Here is a 17,604-nt window from a genome sequence, read left to right on the forward strand (position 1 = left end):
TAAATTAATGAGAAAATTCTTTCAAGTGGGAAGATCGACAATATGGTAATTAATAATAGGACTATTCATTCCAGATTTGGCAAGGGAAACTGAAATCAGGGCACTTCTGGCTGTCAGTCATCGCCACATGCTGGTGTTAAAGGTGGGAAGCGCTGGCTTTGGTGGTCCCTGACCAGCCCCTCATCCCACGGCACAGGAGCCACTGTTACAGTTCTCCAGCTCTACAGAGAAGCCAGCGCGTGGAGACACCACGGGAATCTCCAAGGCATGCAAGAGACAGGCCTTTTGCTTATCTACAGAGGCCTTGAGGTTTTCACCAGGGGTTTCATGAAGAGCCAAACAAAACCACACACTGCAATGAGCATATGTCCCTCAAGAACCGAGACCTCATCTGAACCTCAAAGATCTCGTACCTGTTTCTCTGCTTTCTGAATTGGGAATAGGAGGAAAAATTCCTTCTGTACCTTGTGCCATCAATGCAATAAAATATCAGCCCTAGTCTCCAGTATCACTCACTTCTGGCACTGCCATTATTCACTGTTCTTGTTGGAGCAGCCCGTGCAGGGACATCAAGGGTAGAACGGGCTGTGGGAAACTGAACCTCCTCGACTTACCTTCTGCATGGTGTTATCCTGCAGCTGTGAGCAGAAACATTGCAGAAAGCTTCACTGCAGAGCAGGCATTTTACTTGCTCTTAATTGAACCACAAAAAAGAAAAAATGGTGAAATAGGAATAAATAAGCAAAATGTTTTTGGGAACTATCTAGGTTGTTACAGATGCTTTACCAGGGTTCAGAAACTCTAGTGCTTTTATGTTCACTTGGTTTGCAATAATGAAGAGATTTTAAAATGCAGGAGGAAAAGCTTGTAACAAACTGCATTTCTGAGGTAACTCAGGAGAGATTACACAGATTTTCCTACAAGCACACTAAGTATAACTTTTGACTAGGCTTGAGTAAGAAGAGAAGGTTTAGTGAGTGGCTCTTTAAAACTCAAGTGTGCCTGCTTAGTCAGTGCTAGCTCTCCTTCCACTCCCCCTTCTTCTGCTGCTGGGTAACTTTTGTTGCAATATGGGTGTGACTTTTGATGGAGCTTCCCCCTCCCAGTTATGTCATTACTTCAGTTCCTTTGAATCTGAATAAAAAGTGCAGCAAACTTCAGACTCATTGACTGCAGGCTTAACAAGCGTCGGGGCTTTTCTTCTTTCTGCAGCTTGAAAGGATCTTTGGATTTTGCAAAACAGTCCCGAGAAAACAATGACAAACTTCTTCTTACGGGCAACTTTTGGATTATGTCTGCTGAGGCTCTGTCTAACAGAAACAGGTAAGATTTTTATGAATGAAAACACTTAGGATTGTTAAGTTAATGCTTCAGACAGCAAATGCGCTTCTGCTAGATAGCTAACAGCTTTCTTGCATCTATGTACTTTTATTATTTCCAGGGTTATCAGAGATGTTTTAGAAGTGTAATCTCAGTTGTGCTGGTCTCTACAATCACGGAAAGCTGTGCATTGCTTGTAAAGGGCAATTCCAGATCTATAAAAACTGAATTGCGGAACATTAAAGAATGAAGTTTAAGCTAAGAACAGAGCTACACTGGGGAGTTTGGAATGGCTCTGGTAAAGCTCAGCTCGGCAATGTGACTGCTGTTACAAACGCAGTTTGCTCTCCCAGCTCGGACTGCAGCGAAAAGGGGGGCAGGGGGAAGGCGGTGAGCCCCCCCAGCTTACAGCTGCATTCTGGAGTTCACACGAGCTGAACCAACAGCTGGAACAAACTGCGTTTGGGCACAGCCTTGCTGAACAGGAGAAAAACTGCAGGGATCTCGGCTGAAATTTGGAGAGCTTTTATGCCAAGCATGCTTGCTTCTGACTTTCTAAGGTCTCTTTGGGGCTGACTGATGAGCTTTTGGAACAAAGGGGGTTAGAAGTGACAAAATTCAGTTGTTTATCACTTACCTTCCTGCAGCTTGGTTATCTGCTTTAAATATTTGTATTTAAAAGTCTAAGGTTAATACAGAGAAAAAAAAAAATAACAAATTTATGTCCAAAGTGGCAAAAATCTTTTGCAATTTCACATGATGCAGGCTCTACCGTGTTTTAGGGGAATGAACATACTTTTAGCAGACTCTCACTGTGACTGCAACTGCCTCGAGGCATTTTGTGGTTAGGGATAACAGTTGTGCTCCTATATTGTTTTTGTACTCATCATTTCCAGGAGTCTAACAAAATGCATTTTTCATGGCCATTGTCACCCAAGGGCTGTGTGTGTGTATAGTAAATATATGTCTCATTTGCTTGAGCAGCAGGGGTTAGTTCTGTAATGGTTGCACGGCGCTGCCAGGCTGTGAATGGGTGTGTCAGAGGGAGCAAGTTCCCAGTGCATCTGTGATAGCTGAAGCACCCTCACTGCTTTTCTTCCTAAAATCGTGTGTCCATTGTGCCAAAATGCTATTGTTAAGGTCAGGTATATAGACAAAGCCTTAAGAGAAAGGACAGGGCTACTGTAGGTGCATGAATGTGTGTAAATCCTTGGCTTGGTCCACATCTGTGCACTGTATAAATGTTATAACTGCTTTACTGATTTTTACTTCTATGAGCTGCCTGAAGTGTCCTAGACAGCAGGGTCTGCACTGACTCTGGGAGTAATGTGTTTCTGCAGGGAGACAGAAAGCCCCATAACAGAGCCTTCAGCACGGTTAAAAAAGTGTGTCAAACTTCACATATGCCCTCAGGGGAAGTTTCTTTACTGGCTTAGTAAGGTATTAGACTATAGCTACAGTATATTTTAGTTGGTATAGAGTACATTCCAGCATGACTTTGTAGTCAGTAATGATTTCCAAACAGCAGTTGATGGTGGTGTTTTCTTTTTTTAGCCAGTGATTTTGCTGTGTATCATAGACTAATGGCTATTGCTGTTGGGAAACTCCTGAGCTGGAATTTTGATTCATATAGTACAGAATTTTACTAATCCCTAATTTAGGGATTAAAGAGGACCTGGGATTACTCTTACTGTGATTTCAGAAGGAAAAATGAGATACAGAGAAAGCTGCTAAACTTACTCATCCTCATTTCTGTGGTGTTGTGACTATACTGTCACTGATACATTTCTTACTCATGGTGTTGACATGACTTGTGTAAGGAGTCTGGATCCCGGAGGGTACCGATGCTGACATCTTGGTTAATGATGTTTCAGAGGAGATTTTTCTCCTGCAGGCATTATGTATTTGTAGAAATATTTTTCTCAATGTTTTCCTTGATTAACACAAAGCAAATCCTACAATTCTGACACACACACACACACACACACACACACACACACCCCAAACTGGAAGAAACTGGAACAGAAGTAGTAGTGGTAAAGATGAAATGGAAAGAGGGAGAATGAGCCTGCCCGTGGGAGGAAGGAGCTTGGCTGTTAGCACTGGAGAGGCTGCCAGAGCCCCATTGCCAGGTAGGGCTCTGAGACAGGGCTCCTGCAGCTGCTGGCCAGTCCCAAAGGAAGAGACCTGCCTCCTCTTGCTTTACATATCTACCCTGTAAATTTGTAAATAAAGCAGTTTGAAGAAGGTCTTTGTGGTAGTTTATTTTCGCTCAGTCCTTACAGTGTGTATCTTGGCAGTTTCCCAAAGCTACAAAGTAACTAGACTTTATTAAGAGGTCACTTAAACTTTCCATCCTTGTTTAGTGGAAGGGTTAAGGAGCTGCCCTGGAAACCCTCACGCACTGGGAGCTAAAAAACCATGGCAGGGGATTGTTCTGCAGTCTTTGGAGAAATGTGTGGAGATTCCTTCTGTACTGGTGTTCACCACAGTGAAAAGCCACTACCTTGAAAATAGGAAGTCAGAGAAAGGCTTAATGAGGATAGATAGCATCATACAATTGAGGAAGAACCTTTTTAATAAATGCTTTTAAAACCACTGGTAGCTCGAGCCAAGGTTAAACAAAATGTTCATCCATATGTGGTGTATCTTCCTTTCCAGAAGATTTCCCATGATTTATAGGCATGAACTGAAGATAGAGTGAATATTGCAGTTATTCATCTATCACCTAAACATGCATGAGGTTTGACTGTATCAAGAATGTGCCAGCAATTGGAGATACCATGACATGCTGGTAGACAGATAAACACCAGAGAGAACCATTACTCCTAAAATACTTGATGAAAAGATGTGGTAATATTTGATAATATTCATTCTGAGTGTAGTTGACTGGTAGTAAAACACATTGTAGAGAAGCAGAGAAAAAGCAACGTGGAGTTCCTTTATAAGAAGAGGGTAAATCAGTCAAAGAATTAAAAACTTTTTGACATTCCAAATGCTGTAGAAAGGCTTCTCCGTCTGTTTTCTGGTCTTCCTCATCACATTTTTGTACCAGAACTAAGGGATAAGTGTTTGAAAATACAGTTAATATGGAAGATGATAATTCTCCCCTTCATATATCACTGTTTGGTCTTTTATTTTCAAGAGAATACTACGTGAGAGAGCAAGGGAAGGAGTTCTGCAAAACTCATCTCTAAAATTGTTTTTTCCAGGACCAAGGCTAAATGTATGTAGTTATCTGTGAAATACAACTTCACAGAGAGGATAATGCTGAAACCAGCATGACCCATCACAGTAATCCTGCCTACTATGAAAACAATGCAACATTGCACTGGAACAATTTATGGCCTTCAGAACACACCATATTTTAGAATCAACTGGCATCTGGGAGCGTGCTGACTTAATTTGTTAGCATTAAACCGAATTCTTAAAATAGAGAAATGGAAATTTCCAACTTGTTAGAAAGTAGAACACATCCACAGCCTATTTTGTTCTTTGCCTTCACCTGCCAGGGTTTCTCTTTGACAAACCTAGTGGTTTGGGCCATTCTCTGTGTGCTACCCACGACTGTAGGTGGGAAGCCAGTTTGGTGCAGTTGCTGGTCATTTTCCAGGAGTCCATCGCCTCTTAACAGTCATTTCCCCCTCCCAGAGAGGTAATAATAATTTCAAAGCTATCAGACGCTGTAATTATCAGTGGCCGTTCTGGGTGCTGCTAATAGCAGTGGCAGAGGATTGTGTCGGGGCTGTGTGTTTATCGGTTTCCTCCCCAGTGCCTCAGCAGTAATATCAGTAGCAGCTGGCTGTGATTTCCCTCCTCCCGGAGCTGCCCCCGCCCAAGGGACGGCGGAGCAGCTCATCATATGAATGAGTCTGCAGGCACTAATGTGAAGTGGCAGCTGAGAAAAAGAGGGGTTTTCCTTGGAGAATCTTTCCAGTCAGACAGAAAGTTCAGCTAATTGCAATTTAAAGTTCAAACCTCCATGACTGTTTCCTGCCTAATGAAACCTGCAGTCATTTTTTGAGCCTGTGCTTTCAGTTAGGAACGTAATTGAACTTTCTTTTGTAAGCAATGGCTTTGGGACTTTCCAGTTCCTCTACAGGACAAAACTGGCAACTGTATATAGTGCAGCATTCTTATTTTGGTACAATAACCTTCAATTCTCATCTTGTGAAACATTAAAAAAAAAAAACACCCCAAACAACAAAAAAAACCAAAAAAACCCCCAAAAGGAATTGAAGAATAATCTACAGCTTTATTCATTAAAAACATGAAAGCACAAGCAGGGTATACTAATTCAAAGTAAAAATCACAGAAAAGACCTGAATCCTACTTACATGTGGAGTTTGAAAAATACTTTGCTTCACCTTTTTTTTTTTTTCTCTTTTCTGTTGATGATTGATGTAGCATAGTAGGTGGAAACTCTGAGACTGTGTTGTGTCTAAAAAAAAAAAAAAATAAAAAAAATCGCCAGACATGCAGCAGCTGTGTTAAAACTTCCATCTCTTTCTGCTAATGATACTGTTCCAAGAGCAGTGTGAGAGGGTTGTGAAAGAGATTGCCAGGGTCCATACTGACAGCTGCGTAGGAAAAGGGCATTAGCCTGCAATCCTCAACTTCACAATTAATGTCTGTTTTACTAAATACCTGCTTTCATAAGTAAGATGCTGCCTCTGACAGAATATATAATAAAAAAAAAAAAACAACAAACCTGCCATGGCATAGCTTTTGTTAATTATGTATGTCTCACAGTGACAGCGTGTTAGCAAAACAGGTTCTCAGAAGTACATTTCCCTAGGGGGCTTTTTTATTGTTATTTTTGTTAATGGATAGGTGTCTGTAAAGAAGCAGGGTGTGGTGTGTGTGGGTAGCTGTAATGAATAGTTTCTTGCAGGTTTCCCATACAGAAGGGATGGGTTAACTGGAGCTCGGTGGATGTTCTGTGGGCACCCAGGCCCCTGTGAGCAGATGTGAGCGAGTGTGGCAAGCAAGCTGCTGGCCAAACTGGTGTCTGAAAGTTGAGCAGCAGCCTTCAGCTGGCAGCCTCTCAGAGAGAACCTGGCTTTCCAGCAGGAAGGCAAGGTATCAGCAAGGGCCTGGGATAATGCGTGCCAGGGCAGCGAGGCTGCGGCTGTGTGCGGGGAGCCCACATGCCCACCCAAAACAGCCTGAACAGGCTGGAACACACTCCTCCTGCAGCATGTAAATGTGGCACTTCAGCGGTGCTCTAGGGGTGCTTGTGATGGGAGTCATTTACCTACTCTTTGCCATCGGCCAAGTCACATCTTTGAGACAAGGTGGAGTGTCCCTATCGCGGATTGAGATGGGGGAGTGACACAGTATGTCACTGCTAAGAACATCCAGGTCTTCCCAGCTCCATCCTGGTGCTCTGGATAGAGCTTCTGCACAAGGAATATGGAATAGTTAACCAGGCAGGTTCAAGGGAAAGTAGTATTTGCCAATTACAAAGAAACATGATCCACTAATAATGAAGACACTGAGGGTGTGGCCTGAATGCATCTTTCACTCACTCCCTTGTTCTTCCTCCTCCTGCTTCATTAGGTGGCCTTCATTATTTACATGTCCTTTCCCTTTTCCATCACTTACACAGGTGTGAAAATGTAGAAGAAAAGCCTCCTTTGCTAATGAGTCTTCATATTTATAAATGTAGGATCTTGTTCCCTGTTCCTATATTCTGCTTATTTTGACATATAGGAACACGTAGAACATGGAAGTGAAATATTTTGTTTAAATCAATTTCGCCAGTAGCAATGCTGTAAAAATCAGATAAAACTTTATTGCTCTGACAGTTTTATCTTGTTTACTTGTTTGTTTGCTATCTGTATACACACTGAGGACTGGCAGCTATTTTCAGTTTAATAGCAATTGTTTCCTGTTAGACAACAGTAAATGCAAAATAGAGCTTCCTTAAAGAGTTCTTATTCCATGCTTATCTTTTTAAGATTAGGAATGTTTCAAGCAGTTTGCCAAGTGAGAACTGACTTACATCTGTTGCTCTACTGTCAAAGTCAACACTTCTTTAGGTTCAAGAACTTTAACATTTATTTAACAATGAGCTGAAGAATAGTGACTTAAATGTAGTCAGTCTTGCTTCCTTTTTGAACCAATAGTTCCTAGTGATAAATATTGACTGTGTTACTGAAATTTTGGAGGTACTTGTACTTAAAGCTTGATGCTCTGGGAAAGGCTGTAGGGCTGGAGTGACTTGGTAGATTGTTATTAACAAGATAACACTCTTCCATTGCACTAGTCAGAGTAACTTTGTCTTCTTGTGAGGAGCAAAATCCCTCCTAGCACAGAAAATAAAAATGTCTTCCTTGAGATTGCATATTGAGCCAGGAACTTTTAAACTCTTCTTTTCCAGAATGTAACCAAATCATTTCATAGCCTACTGAGAAGAGATACGTGGTGGTTCCAGTTCATCAGTGAGCGGGCACAGCTAAAGTTTCAGGGAAGCACTTAATCCCGTTGAAAATTCTTGTATTAAAAGTAGTAACTGCCAGACATTTTGAGCATGTGAGACACATTCCCATGGTGACTGCCTAGAGGGAAGTTTCTTTCCTGCTTTTGTGGCTTGCCTCAGTAAAACCCTGGATCCATTTGCTCCCTGTTGTGGTATAAAGTATTGCAGAGCTCTTCTAAGAGTGTCCGTGACGATTTTTGTGTCTTATGACAGTTCTACAAGATCAGTTCTATTCATTCATTTTTATTTTTTTTTTTCTCGTTCTGATGGTTTAATATTTTTTTGTCTGCTTTTTAGGTGGGAAAAGATTATAGTAGTTTTGCTTTATTTTCTTAACATATTCTTGACCTGCCAAGTCTCACACATTATCCAGTAATGAGATTGTGCTCACACTGAGAAGAACACAGCATTAACTGTTTTTTAAAAACAGTGCAACAGGGGAAATCTTAGAGCATCATGGGAGAGTAAGATCAGCAGTTTTTCAGGTGATTTTGCAGGGCATCTCTAGGCATATACTCTAGGCAGTGTTTTCTGTCTCTGTGGGTTCATGAGGATTAGAAAAAGCCCATTGTCCAGTTTTCCAGGAGGAGACATATCCTGTGAGTAGGAGATTGTTAAGACCAATGACTAAATCTAAATTTGCTTTCTGATAATGTTTTGATGGGAGCTCATTTTAATTCAGGTACTACATGTAACAAGTAGTTCATGTTTCTTCCTGGAGCTGGAGATCATTTTTCTTCTTCTTCTTCTTCTGTATTTCTTAACAAGTCCTACTACTTATATATATGCCAGTGGAGACCAGACCTATTGTAAATTAGTGCAGCATGAACAATATATGGCATAAAGAGCAGTGCAAGACTGGTAAGATGTTGGAACAGTGCCCTTAAAGAACAGTAGAACTTCTATCCAAAATTTTGCGTTTGCAAATGAATAAACTTTTTAATTATTTCTTTTGTTGAGCAAAGGAGGAAAAATTTAAAAAGCTCTCTCCGCCTGACTAGGCTACTCTTCAAAATAAAATATAAACAATGTTATTTGCTTCAATTGCTTCTGTGTTATCACAAACTCATTTAAAAAACATAGTATAGCTACAGCATTGAAAGTCTTGGGCCCAGTAAGGTTTATATCCATTAATAACCTACAGAAGTATTTACTGATGCATTTACTGTTGTTATGGTTTGTGTTGCAAAACACATCCAAGTCTTCAAAGCTCAAGGTGGACATTGTAACAAAACCAAGTAGTCTCTCCTCAATTTATCTTACAGTACCTTAAACACTCAAACATTTCAACACCAGCACATGTCTGAGATGTATTCCTTCTGTTTGTCAACTGCTGGATTCTCCTGACTATTGTCAAAGAACTTGAATTCCTGAAACAAATTTGACATCTTAGGCTTTCTCAATGTATCACTTCAGAAACAGATGGTGTCTCTGTTGAAATTTTGTTCTTTTTTTTTTTTTTTTTTTCCTCACATTGCACAGAGTTCACATAAATATTACAACATTTGGTCAGGAGGGAGTTACCTTATCTGGTGGATTTCATCAACATCTTCAGCAGAGTTGGAGCAGTCAGTCTGAATGCATTTAAATTACCCTAGAATTTGAAATTTGAAGTCTAGATGTAGTAGAATTTAACAGAGAAAGAATATTCCTAATTGGTGAGAAAGAATTGAACTGACAAATGTGCTGCCGCAGAAAATAATGATTTGGGATTTTTGTAGCCCATGGGAAATCAGTCTTTTTATCCCCACCTCACAGGTAGGACAACAGAGAGGCAGCAATGTAGCTGTTAATAGAACATCTCCAAAGTCCCAGCCCCTTGTGCCATCAACAAGGTTAGTGCCTCTTTTGCTTCAGTTTTGAAAAACAGGTATGATTTCACATAGGGCTGTTTCAGATGAAAGTAGCATTATGATTAATTGTAAGAAAAATGTTCTTGTGCTAATATTACTCTACTGGATGGGAAATGAACAAGAACACAGAGGACCAGAGCATTCTCTGAAAACTGTTACCGTAAAAACAGGAAACTTTCTTCAGTTACTGTTTGGCAATCCATCCCTGAGTCTTGCTGTGCAATCCTTCCTTCAGCCAAACAATGTGTGAGAAAATATTCCTTATGAGTAAGAGCAAGTGTTTTCCTAATTTTTGAAACACCCATACAACCAATTTTGAAGACCTACACTGAATTTCTTAACAGTATCAGTCTTCTGTCTGACTTCATTACTCATAGTGCTCAGGTCATGCCATTTTATCAACACAGTCACAATCACATTACTGTTGACTCACAGCAATTGCAGGGCTATGTATTGACACCTTTTTTCCACCCCTGATTTAACACAAATACATCCACAGTGATAGTCATGACAACATGACTAATTGAAACCCATCTTGCACTTTTTAACTTACTGGGTTTGGTATCTTGAATTGATTTCTGCATTGGGAAGTAGCCCGGGATCTCCTCACCTCCTGAGAAAGTAGTTTTATGAGTCAGGTGAATTAACAGTTTGTTACACCAAGGTGTGTAAAAGACATGTTTTAAGGCTGTTCAAGGAAGACAAGAGGATCTGTGCATGGTTAGTAGCAAATCACCTGGAAAAGTGGTTTCTCACTGCATCAGCTATTTCTGCTGTTCCTAAGGCATCACAGGATCACAGTATGGCCTGGGTTGGAAGCGACTTTATCTTGTTCACACCCTCTGCCATGGGCAGAGATGCCACCCTCTAAATGAGATTGCTCAGGGCTCTGTCTAACCTGGTCTTGAATGCTCCCAGGGCTGGAGCTTCTCTGGGGAATCTGTTCCAGTGCTTCTCACCCTCACAGTAAGGAACTTGTTCCTAACATCAAATCTAAATATTTTCTCTTTTAGTTTAAAACTGTTTCACCTTGTCCTATCACCATCTGCCTGTGAAAAAAACCCCTCTCCTTTCTTTAAAAAACCCCACCCTTTAAGTATTGCAAGGCTGCAGTGAGGCCTCCTCAGTGCCTTCTCTTCTCAGGGTTGAAGAATCCCAGCTCTTTCAGCCTCTCTCTGTAGATGTGCTCCAGCCCTCCAGTCATTTTCATGACCCTCATCTGGACCTTCTTCTCCAAGAGGTCATGTCCCCATGCTGGGCACCCCAGAGCTGGCTGCAGCACTCCAGCTGGGGTCTTAGGAGGGCAGAGTAGAGGGAAAGAATCACTTTGCCCTGCTGGCCACATTCCCTTGGATGCAGCTCAGGATGCTGTTGGCTTTCTGGGCTGGGAGCACACACAGGTGGCTCATGTTCAGCTTTTCATCCATGACAAATCCCAAGTCCTTCTTGTCAGGGCTGCTCTCAATGAGTTTTTCTCCCAGCCTGTACTCTTATGTCCTGGATGGATGCTTTGTCTAGTGCTCACGATAAACCACTTGATGAATTTTGCTCCAAGTAATATCCTTGGTGAGGTAAAAAATATTGTGGTGATTTATTAATTAGTAGCTCTCCCAAATCTTGTATTTATTAAGATAGCATATTCCCAAACTGATGTTTGAATTGACTCTTGCTCGAAATGAATCCCATGTCATAGAGCTCAATGTACCTGAACTGAGGTCTGCCACTGTATCATTTACCATTCAAACGTGGATTTAGCTCTGGAACTTTTTGTAAAATCCAGCAATATCTCTTAAAAAAAAATTACTAGAATCAATGAGCATCACAACAAAATCACTGGCTTCACAATGATTGCAGCGCTTTTTGGGAACTTTTTGTAAAATCCAGCAATATCTCATTAAAAAAATTACTAGAATCAATGAGCATCACAACAAAATCACTGGCTTCACAGTGATTGCAGCACTTTTGGGAAACAATGATGCTTCACTATTTGAGGATGATTACATGCAAGCAATGGTGCATTGCCTTTATGTATCTCCACTGCCTAAATAAATGTAGGAGTTAATGTAGTATTTAACAGAATATCAAGGCCACACTGCCAATGCCTCTTTCCCATTCTTCCCTCAAGCAAGAGAATCTTCACTGCCTCTCACGAATTGTTAAATTTAAATAAACTTTTTTTTAATATGAAAAAATATCGCTATTTCCATCATATGTGTGATAGCAACAGCATTGTGTACATATTCATGTTTATTCCAAACTCTAATTATTAAATGTGCCTTTTTATGAAACCAGTTCTAAAAGACTCATAACGAAGACTGTAAGAATAATTAAATAAATTTAACTGCTCATGTAGCTTAGTGTATGAATAACTTGCATACATCTTAGAAAAGTTACTTGCTAGTCAGCATTTTCAGTAAAAACGCCAAGATTCTTGAAACCCTAGTATATGGGTGGATAGATTCTTGAAACCCTAGTATATGGGTGGATAGATTCATAAAGAGTCCAGAAAATGGAAATATTTTGCCACCAAAAATTCCAGGAGGCGTTGCCTACTGGCCTAGGCAATCTGGTTACAGGCTATGGGATCCCTGTCATTCTGGTATCAGGGGAAAAACAAAGGGAGTAGTGAATGTGACAATATTCTCTTCCATCATCAGAAGCTTGCATAAGAACTTTCCCTTTGACTTCTACAGATTGTGTCCTACATTGTGAGGCATATTTTGAGCAGCCTTCCTTTTTTTCAGTATGTCTACCAGAGTAATGTTATCTTTCTTTTAACTGGCTGGCTTTCAGAGCTTTGGAAAAGATTCCTGAGGTTCCTTTCTTTGATTGGATAAGTGACAGAGCAGCAAATAGGAGTAAGGCCCTTTGAGCTCCAGGCTGGGGACCTGTCTGCTGAGACACTCTGTGTGTCAACTGCTTTTATCCCAAATAACTGAATCAGTCAAACACTGAAAATCAGACTCTTATTCTCCAGCCTTGTTTCATGTGTTTCTTCACCTGGATTGCACGGAACTGATCCCAACTGATTGTCCTCCCAGCCCTTGTTACTCAGCCTTTGGGGTTAGACTCCTCACTGTACAGCCTGGAGCTCTCCTCGTATCGGCAATGATGATTATGTTTTCATCATTTCGAGGGGGGCATATCAGATAACTAATTGCAGACTATGATATCACTGCCTGTAGTTTTTCCCCCGAGGTGCTGTGCAGCTGTACCACGTTCTGCTGGAGTCTGGAAACTTTCAGCTCCCTATTGGATGAGACTATTACAAAAAGACTAATATTAATATCAGCAGCAAGGAGATTTGTCATAAGTGATGACACAGTATAGGCTCGCTCAGGATGTTTACCAGAGCAACAGTTGCCACGCAGATAAAGTATGATTGCAAGATGCATTAGCAGATTCTTTTCTTCCTACAGCAACTGCTGAGGACTGAAACATATTTCTTGTACTTACTTGCATTTTGAGTGATTCTGTGAATACTTGATTTATTAATAGCACTACCCCCACACCCATTGTTTTAAAGCAGTAGCCAGGAGAGCTCTCAGTGAAGAAACTGCAGATTTTTGTCCATCAGTAACCAGATACAGAGACAATGACTTCGATGATCAGTAGGCAGAGTCATTAGGAACAACAGTTTAGAAGAAAGTCAGCAGCTTGAGCTTTGTCCCACATTCCATTTCCAGTGTGCACTCCTAGAAGTAAGACAGAAATGCAAGGAATACTAGCTAATTTTTGTTGGAGAAAGGAGTGCTCCCACAGCACTGTATCCCGCTCTGGCCTCAGTGCATACCTCAGGCCACATTTCTTTTTCGATGCAGAGATCCACGTCAGCCCACTTGGACCTCAAGGTTAGCATGGCTGTCTCATGACTTTTCATGCAGTTAGCAGCACGCAGGAAACTGAGAAAGCTGCACTGTTATTTGCTTTTTTCAGACTGAATTACTAGGTGCCCAAATATAAGTGGGTAGCAGGAACAGCTTAGGCACAACTTCAAAGCTCTGAGTCTACACCTTTGGATCTGTGGAGAGTCATCTTCACTTTCTTGTCACCACACCCAGCTACTAAGAATACTTTGTCTCTATTTATAGCAGGAACTCCTTACAAACATGCAGGTAAATCCCTTTTAAAGTGTTTTCCTGGACGTTGCAGTCTAAAAAGCCAGGTGTGCAGAGAAGTTTTCCCTCCCTGAATATCAGCTATCTATTAGAGATATAATTATGTGTAGTTTTTCTCCTGCATTAAAATTTTCAAGGCTTAGAACGTTTTTTTTATGCCAAACTGAAATGAATATATGACTTTTTAAAAAATCCCTGAGGGAAACTTTTGTCTGGGTTCCTTGAACCACCTACATTTTTATTGCAGCCATATAAACATTTAAACCTAGCTTTCTTAAGTGATTTTATTTTGTGCAAATGAATCATTTTAATTTTAGAATTAAGCAACCCCCTTATTTTGCTTTATCTAAGTATCTACAAGGAATACTTTGAAAACCAAAAATATGGTTTATTGCCACTAAATCTGGAAATGTATTTCCTATAAACCATTGCAGGTTTCACAACTTGGCAGTACTCCAAGGAAAGTATTTCATCGGACAACTCCCAAGAATCTGTGAATACTTACTTTCACTGTCACTTCTTGGAAAAGCCTTGCTTATGGTGCAGGTGGTCTATTTCCAGATTTGTTTCTCTACTTTCTTTAGAGAATGGTGTTTTGCTGAACAAGAATACTGTTACTGGAAGAGCACAAAACCAGCCACACTTCATGATGATACATGTGGCTTGATCCTTGTCGCTTTTGTGTTGGGATGGTAAAGGAATGCTTGCTTCATTCACCTGGGTCTTGCAAATTTGACTTCTGAATTTTGATCAGTGTGTAGTCATCCCAATTTTGAGTCCTATTTTCCCAGCAGATTCCCTTTGCTCATCAAGCCCCAAGGGATTCAAGTATAGGTGTGTTTTAATGATGTCGACACGTGTCTATTAGTAACTGTGGCTGGGATTAATGAATCATTTTACATAACCTAGCAAACAGCTATCCAGTGGTTTTCATCACTGACTTGGGCTTTAGTCCAACTTCTGACATAAAGGTAAAAGCCTTTGTATCCTGTTACAGTTGCCTGGGCTGCGAGTTGCTCGAGTGAAATTTTTTACTAATAGACTCTAAAAAAAAGGTAGAATACTCAGCAAATAATGCCTTCCAGGCCCATGTGTGTTGTAGTGTATTAGGTAATCTCTGAATGGTATTTTTTGTACATTTAAGTTCTCGCAGATGTCAAAATGGCAGTAATCAAACTAACATTGACAAAATGTTTTGGATCCTGAAATGTTTCATGAATCCATCCTGTATGAAATTTTGTATTCAGAGGCCATTTCCTCAAGTCAGAAGTAAAATATGCATTTATTTAGCATATGCATTAAAATATGCATCTTATTTAGCCATGAAGTAGTTTTCTTGAGAAAGTTAGAAAACCAGGCATAATTAGAGATAGGTCTGAACTCTGGATTGCCCAGACCTCCCCAGATTTTAGGACTCGTATGGCCTGAAGGGAAATCATAATTATTAGGATTTTCTTTTAAATGTATTTTAGTCTGTTTCTAGTATGTTACTTTTTGTTACTTCATTAGTAGCATACGTTTAAAGCAGGTGATAATATTCAAAATGCAGCTATCAGTGCTAAACTGGTGGTTGTTCCTGTTCAGAAGTGTTAGTACAAAACTCAATGATCTGTGATTATAAGGAAACATTTACCCGTGTATATCTGCCTAGAGCTAGAAATCAGTTTAATAAATTTAGAATCAAGTTCTTACAGTAAATGTAAATCCTATTTTCTATTAAAACAAAGAGAATGAAAACTGTATGCACTGCCAAACCTCTAGTTCTCTCCCCGTTGTCAGCCCCAGTTTAGCACATCCTGGTGGCCTATCAATCATCTTGAACCACAAACAGAAAAGGAAAATCCCCACCAAAACATCCCCCTAACATTTCCTGGTTGCCATGCAATTCAGCGTGCGGTTTTACCAAGAAGTCTGTTAACACGTACAAGTCTTACACATGCTTTCGTTCAAGTGGGCAGGGTGTTCACAGATCTTCCACTTGGTTTGCTTTGATGTCTCTGCAGTTGCTGAAAGAACTGCTCTTTTCTTTTCTTTTTTTTTTTTCCCTCAAATACAAGACAGAGCCCACCTTGAGAATGAAACCCCCAGGGGGTCTCTTGAGAACAGTGAAAAGCAGGGAGTAGTGCATGGGATATCCATACAGCGTACCAAAAATCTTAATGGAAAATCAATTCCAGTGGGAAGAGTTAGCATGAGTCAGTGTTACTCATTATACATAAGGGTTGCAGAATCAGGGTGGAAATGGAAATTGCACCTGGTTTCTTACAGTGACAGTTTCTAACAAGCCTCTCCTATTAATTATCAGGGTGTAACTCACACTTCTCTGACAGGACAATGCTCTTTAGTCTGTGTGAGGCGATTCTACCCTACCAGTGAGCTCTAGCTAGCAAATTGTGTGGGGAACCAAAGTTAGTGATTTTGGCTGACAAATATTAATTAAACCTGATTTAGATATGTGAATGAGGATAGCAGAGAAAGGTTTGCATGCAGCTGCTTGAGAGAGGGCACCAGAACTCCCAGCAAAGATCGGGACAATGGCCTATATGGAAGTTTATATTTTCCGTGCTCATAAAGCTCAGCACAGACAGGAGCATTCCATGGCTTTGGTTTGTGTCACCCAATCTCATGGTCTGGGTGAGATTATGGATTATGACAATTCGATGCATTTTGTACTGTTTTTATTATTAAACAGCTGTAGCAAGTCATGTGGACGAAGGAAGAAGGGATTGTGTCCTATCAGGCCCCAAAGCCAGACACCTCTAAGAGGGGGAAGGAGGGAAAGTTTGTGTGCTGTTGGTGATTTCACTGTGAGTCTACTCTGAGTCAGCCCCTTTGAAGCTTCAAAAACGTTAAAAGGATCAGCAATAGCTTGTCATGCAGAATGAGTTTTACATTGCCTTGACACTTGGAGCACAATGAAAATCCATCTTTTGGATAACTGTGTTAAAGCCAGCTAAGTAATATCAACATAAAATTAATTGTTTTGACCTTCCTGCCCTATGGGAAAAGGTGAAATATGTATTTTAATTTAAATTTGACAGTCATGTTTCTTCCTTAATTCAAAAAGCCTCAGCATGGGGAAAAAAAAAAAAATTAGGTATTAATTTAGTTTAGATCCCATCATTTATTTTTGATATGGTATTTATTGGTGTGATGAGAATATTTTTTCATTAGTTCAGTTAAGGGTCCCCATTGTGTGAACATTCAAATCTGAGGCTATACAGTTAAAATGCTTTGTTCCCTGACAGCTCTGGGTTTGTATTTTGTCATTTTTAAAATGTGGTAATTACTGCCTTCAAAGAGTAGATGCTGAATTTACGCAATTTGCTTAGACTGTGAAATACCATGTGAGTTTTGGGTACTGCTTTGGCCCTTTTTCTGTACTCAGCTCTTCATGAACAGAGTGTCTCTGCTAGAGCAGTGGTACTTTTGGAATAGTAGGCGTAGAAGATATCATCAAAGTGAAATCAGAGATGCTGTCTCAGCATTACTTCAGGGCACAGTGCCAAGGAATTGGATGGCCTCAAAGCCAGTTTTGAGAACTGGATTGCCACATTTTTGCCAGGGGTTTCCTGGACACCCATGTGATGTCTCATGCTGCACAAGCAAGGCTTCCTGTGTGTGCAAGCAGTGCAGCTGGGCAGCACACGTGCAGAGAGCCTGGTACCTCCCAGCAGTGTCCTGGCCTGCAGGGTCTACTCAGGCTGAGCATTTCCATGGAAAACGTACACGTGTGTAGGCACGTAGCCCACATGGAGTTCCATTAAACCTATTTGTGTAAATAAGCCTACCATTTTAAACAGCAGAAGTCTAAGTAATTGACTCTCTA

The 17,604-nt window shown here is 40.5% G+C and overlaps 1 protein-coding gene across 5 annotated transcripts in view; it reads left to right on the forward strand.

Moving 5' to 3' along the window:
• The first annotated feature begins 1,051 nt into the window (after positions 1-1,051).
• Positions 1,052-17,604, forward strand: part of CD44 (CD44 molecule (IN blood group)) — a 49,284-nt gene continuing 32,731 nt past the window's right edge. For all 5 annotated transcript variants that reach the window (XM_023927957.2, XM_023927958.2, XM_023927959.2 and 2 more), the window contains exon 1: positions 1,052-1,323. In XM_023927957.2, coding sequence (XP_023783725.2) covers positions 1,257-1,323 — 67 coding nt within the window. In that variant the 5' untranslated portion in view covers positions 1,052-1,256. The remainder of the gene's footprint in view (positions 1,324-17,604) is intronic.

This window comes from Cyanistes caeruleus, chromosome 6, assembly GCF_971803275.1.
Source record: "Cyanistes caeruleus chromosome 6, bCyaCae1.hap1.1, whole genome shotgun sequence".
Classification (NCBI taxonomy): Eukaryota; Metazoa; Chordata; class Aves; order Passeriformes; family Paridae; genus Cyanistes; species Cyanistes caeruleus.